Source organism: Limulus polyphemus, unplaced genomic scaffold, assembly GCF_000517525.1.
Source record: "Limulus polyphemus unplaced genomic scaffold, Limulus_polyphemus-2.1.2 Scaffold418, whole genome shotgun sequence".
NCBI lineage: Eukaryota > Metazoa > Arthropoda > Merostomata > Xiphosura > Limulidae > Limulus > Limulus polyphemus.
Genome location: NW_013666028.1, coordinates 241,356 through 246,383, shown reverse-complemented (window position 1 = coordinate 246,383; position 5,028 = coordinate 241,356). Strand labels below are relative to the sequence as shown.

Here is a 5,028-nt window from a genome sequence, read left to right as displayed (position 1 = left end):
GCTGCACTAACATGATGTTTAGGCGGTTCGTTTTACTATTATATTTGATGTACTTTGGGGGGGGGGGTTAATGAAAGTGTTCCAAAATGCAACATTAATTTCTTGACGACCTAATATGTCTGCACATATAGTACAGAAGATCTGATGCAATCTCACTGCAACATGTTATTAAAAGCATTGTATATATATTTATACATATTAGAATTACCTGCATTTTCAAATGCATAGGGTGTTTTTACACTGTTGGTAATAAAACTCCAAATTTTATATATAGCTCTTCAAAATTTAACTTTTTATCCCTTTTATACATGTATATATGGTATATAAGTCCAATGTAGAAATATTCATACTCAAGATTTTATGTTTGTGAACATTGCATTGTGAAATGCAGCGTGACAGTGTCCTAGTGTTAATCAATCCATTATGATCAGTTGCTTTTGACCATATGCACAAAGATATCAAATCACTCTTAACTTTGCATTTTGCAATTACTGAAGTAAATGACTGTGCTTACTGATTTCAACTGTCATATCCTCCAGGCTGATCAATAAGTTAAGGTGGTGTCATGATCTTCCAAAATATTGTAATATAGGACAGTATATAAGCTACATCAGTCTTGTAAGCTTTAATTGACAGAGCACAGTTTTAAAACTATTATTACTTATTTTAAACACTTTTAATGACCAAAATCTATTTCACTATTGTCTCAAAACTAAGAAACTATGCATAAAATATTTTAATACTTTATCATATGAACCTGGTGCATATATATATATATAAAATCCAAAAACAGTTTATTAATGTCAAACAATTGGAAAGGTCACGTATTTCTCATGTTTTATCTTCTAGTTTAAAAGATGGTGTTAAGACATATGATAGAAGTAGTAATACTTACACTTACCATAGATATGATGAAAAATAATTGAATAAGTAAAAACTAAGATTAAATGGGATTTGAACCCTGTCTGTTCATTAGGCAGAAGCTTTAGCCATAATGGCTACTGCATAAATTTTAGTTCTCATTTCATTGGTTATTAAGGATAAAATATGGCAATCAGTTTGTAGAATTCAGGATCCATTTTTTGGTTGGAAATGATGATCTTAGATATTTTAATTAAAGCAATTTTTAAGAGTAACTATAGCATCCTATGAAGATAGCAATGTTTCTGAAGGAGCACAATACAGACAAGGAAGGGTTCAAACTTGTGACTACTGATCAAGCTAAAGTTCAACTTCTCACTTTGTATATTATTAAGAATGGAGATAAGCAAGTTTTTAAAAGTTTACTACACCACTTAAAAAACCTAAGATTAAAATGCTGAAAAATTTGAATTATATTTATAGATTGACTATTCTGGTCTTAGTTATTAAGACCAAAATTTTCTATTTTAAAAGTAGAGTTTAGTAGTCATAAGTTTAGAATACTACAGTAAATGTGGTTTTAACCTACATGAGATAAGTCCAAGTAAATTAAAAATCTATAAAACCAAAACAGAAAATGTGTATACATGAAAACTCACTTGTGGTGTACCCGAACTGGTCTTCTTTCTCCGGATCTTCCCCTTTTTCTTTAGGGGTCAGCTTTACATTTCCAGCACTGGCTCTTTCAATCTGAATAATATATTATAATAAAGATTAGTACAGCTTAACTTTATTGATTTTCCTCTCAAACTATTTTATCATGACAGTAATATGTAGTTTATTTACTTGTAGTTCTTCTGGGTAAGTGATGAAAAATATTCTATAATAATGAACATTTATGTTGTTGTAATAGTTATTTCTAAGCATTCCTTTTATACCATTTTTATTACTGGAAGATTTACTGTAGATTAAACTTGTACATACATACCCTATACATATTTACCATAATACTTAATAATATTTTAAAAATCTTTACAGGTTTGGGTTTGCCAGTACTTACCTCTACTCCTTGTTTGGTGAAAACTCTACCCTGTAAGTCTCGTTCATCTTCTTCCTCTTCAGAAGACAGATACTCTTCATCTTCATCATCTGGTGGTGATGTAGTAGGAGGAGGTGGTGGAGGACCAGTAGGAAGAGGAGAAACTCCAGCTGCAAGATTCTCTAACTGTGTTTGAAGTGCTTGTCTTTCTTCATCCTCTAGACCATACTGAATGACTTCAGGAGAGGGAGTACGAGCCATTCCCCAGTCATCACGAGGAGGCACCTATAATAATGTGACATGATCTTAAAATTTTATATTAAATGACACTGTTCTTAATATAAATTTAGAATTTTTTGTTTCTCTGACTGAAAAAAGGAAAACATATCGAATTTTAGAAGTAGAGCACCGAGCACTCTAAAATTTACTTGATCTTAAGTGCTTTTCAACATTACAGCAAGTCGTGCAATCTCCATAGAGGTGAGCAGCATAACAAAGGGGAAAGAGTGTTGGTCATCCCACATAAAGATGGAAACCAAACATTAAGAGAATTCAACTAAGATCAAGAAAGATATTGAAGAGGGCCTGCTTCTCCCTGGTATTGGGATCAATCAATGTGCTCCTATGCCTGACTGGAACTCAAACCTGCAAATTAGCCAGAGATTAAGTATTTCAGGGTTTGAAAAAAGAATGAAAATCCATAGGCAATGCTAGGCTCTGAGTCTGTGTCAAACCAATGTCAGGAGCCATCCAAAACCGACAGAAAAGCCAAGGATGAGGAACTACAACATAAACCAAACTTTATCATCTATTACACTGATCAATGCAATTAGGCAACTTTCCAGGTAAAGTGGCAGCTGATTGTTGAATAAGTAATCTCTTTTGAAACCAAAAAATGAAGGTCAATGATACAGTGATTAATAAGCTAATCTTTCATACAGAATGACAATTCAATGCTACACCCTGAATGATGAGCAAGACCGACATCTTCTAGAATGAATGTCCCTGTCTGCTCACTCAGTCAACTACAATCATGTCATGGTACAGATTGGTAACAAAAAAGACAATTAGCTGAACAGATGGACATTCTTTAAAGGATTAGAAAAGAGGACTAGGGACACTTTCTGAAGAGATTTGTGCAGATAACTCCTTATAATGGATGATCCCAGTCACCAATAATGCAGTAGTCACTCCTTTATTTGAATCAATCAGCACTGGGTAATAAGGAATACTTAATATCAAAGAAATTTGGGTATTAGCTGATTGCTGAGTTGCAGCAATGGGTTTGATCTAGGTGAAAATATGGTAACCTATTAGGCAGATTTTAAAACTACAGAGACAGAAAGAAAGCATCTAGCTGCACTACAGACAATATAGGGTGCCTACTTTTAAAGGCACATAATGAAGGGTTATTACAAAGAGAAAAGATCTCATCTGAAAACCATAGAGTGGCTGTTCAACAGAGTCCTTCCTCATCACACAGGCCAGCAGGGTATTTACTCATTAACAGAAAATGTATCACAGGAAATACAGTACAGTGTAGTCATACCAAAGGCATTACACACAAAGAGGCTAGGTTTACCTTCAACTTAAGTCTGCTATAACAACTATATTGAGCCATCTAAATGCTTTTTTACATTATTCTGTCCATTATGTGGGCTTTTGAATTTTAATGAAACTTGGTGCAAAAAGAGATAACCCAATTGGTCTTCAGGTGATGGTATTAGTAGCCTCTTGATATAACCTCTGCAGTATTAGCAGTGGGTATTCATATGTGTTAATATATTGGTTACTTTCTATACCTGACCTGACTATTAACCTTACATGTGGTTCTGCATTCCACCTTTCTCTGTATTGTAAAAATTGATTTTGTTAAAAAGGTCACTGTTTCAGCTGTATGAGCTTGTTATTTCAAATATTTCAATGATAGCAACTTGCTGTGATGGAGGAGACAGAGAGATCTTCATTGAAACTAGTGCCCTGATATGCATCAGAGGTAGTATACCTCACTGATACTGATCCGTTGAACACTACTTTATCTTTTTACATCTCAAGCATCATCAACTATAGCTGCTTCTGGACACAAGAGATAAGCATTAACAGCTGGAAATTTCAATGCAAACACACAAAGGTTTGTAAGTCTATCATCTTACAAACAGCTGCCTAGTCCTGCCATAAATGTTGGTTATGATCTTACATGTTCTTAACAGGACTCATTGAGAAGGATGTAAAATACAGCCAATAAACTTTACCTTTTCCTCAATATTTATGCAGTCTTATATATATATATATATTTTATCATTAATTTTATAATTTAAAGATCATTGTGGTACAGCTGCTAAAGGTTTATCATACTTTGGTAGGAAGAGCTTATTTGTGAGGCTTATAGCGACATTTATATCCACATCAATACTGAATAACTACAATTTCTGGTTGAAGAATGTGAAGATAAATTCTCCTCTGAGAGTAAAGATAAGCTCCTAAAACAGCTATTAGAGTTTGTCAATGTATCTGCAGAACAGACAGCTAGCATGAGAAAATGTAATTATCTCTTTCAGCACTCAGTTGCTGCTTGATATAGGTTGCAAAATAATTTTTTTAGGTTTTACATACAGTGGAATGACCAAAAAATAATAAATTACTATATCGATTCCACTATAATTTATCAAGTTTAGTAAGTAAGTTGTATTTGTGTCTAAAAAAATATGAAATTTCGAACAGACTAAAGACATAACCTACCTCCTTGAAATCCTGGTTCAAAAGAACGAGATGGCATCCTAACACTTGAAAATGGCTGAGAAAGCCACTAGGGGGATATTCTGAGTTTTCGATTGGTTATTCACATGTCATATACTGACAAAGTGAGCAGGACCACTGTGTTTGATTCAGTACATGAGTGACATCTTATCAAATAAAAAAGGTATGAGGTTCTTATTTTATATTCTAGCTTGTCAATATCAGTAATTTGTGTTCTTAATTCGTATGAAACTATAGACTTAGTATTTTGTATCACAAACATCTCATTTGAACCAGTGCTGCATTCAACATACCACATGACACAAAAATTGAATAATGTATAATACTAAAATTTGAATTATAATCTACAGTTTGATACCAAACTTATTGAC

At 33.3% G+C, this 5,028-nt stretch overlaps 1 protein-coding gene across 6 annotated transcripts in view; it reads right to left on the bottom strand.

Moving 5' to 3' along the window:
* Nucleotides 1–5,028, bottom strand: part of LOC106458124 (multiple PDZ domain protein-like) — a 198,914-nt gene that overhangs the window by 47,326 nt on the left and 146,560 nt on the right. For all 6 annotated transcript variants that reach the window (XM_022384257.1, XM_022384261.1, XM_022384258.1 and 3 more), the window contains 2 exons: nt 1,922–2,185; nt 1,521–1,611 (listed from right to left, as the gene is read on the bottom strand). In XM_022384257.1, the coding sequence (XP_022239965.1) occupies nt 1,521–1,611; nt 1,922–2,185 (355 nt within the window). The remainder of the gene's footprint in view (nt 1–1,520; nt 1,612–1,921; nt 2,186–5,028) is intronic.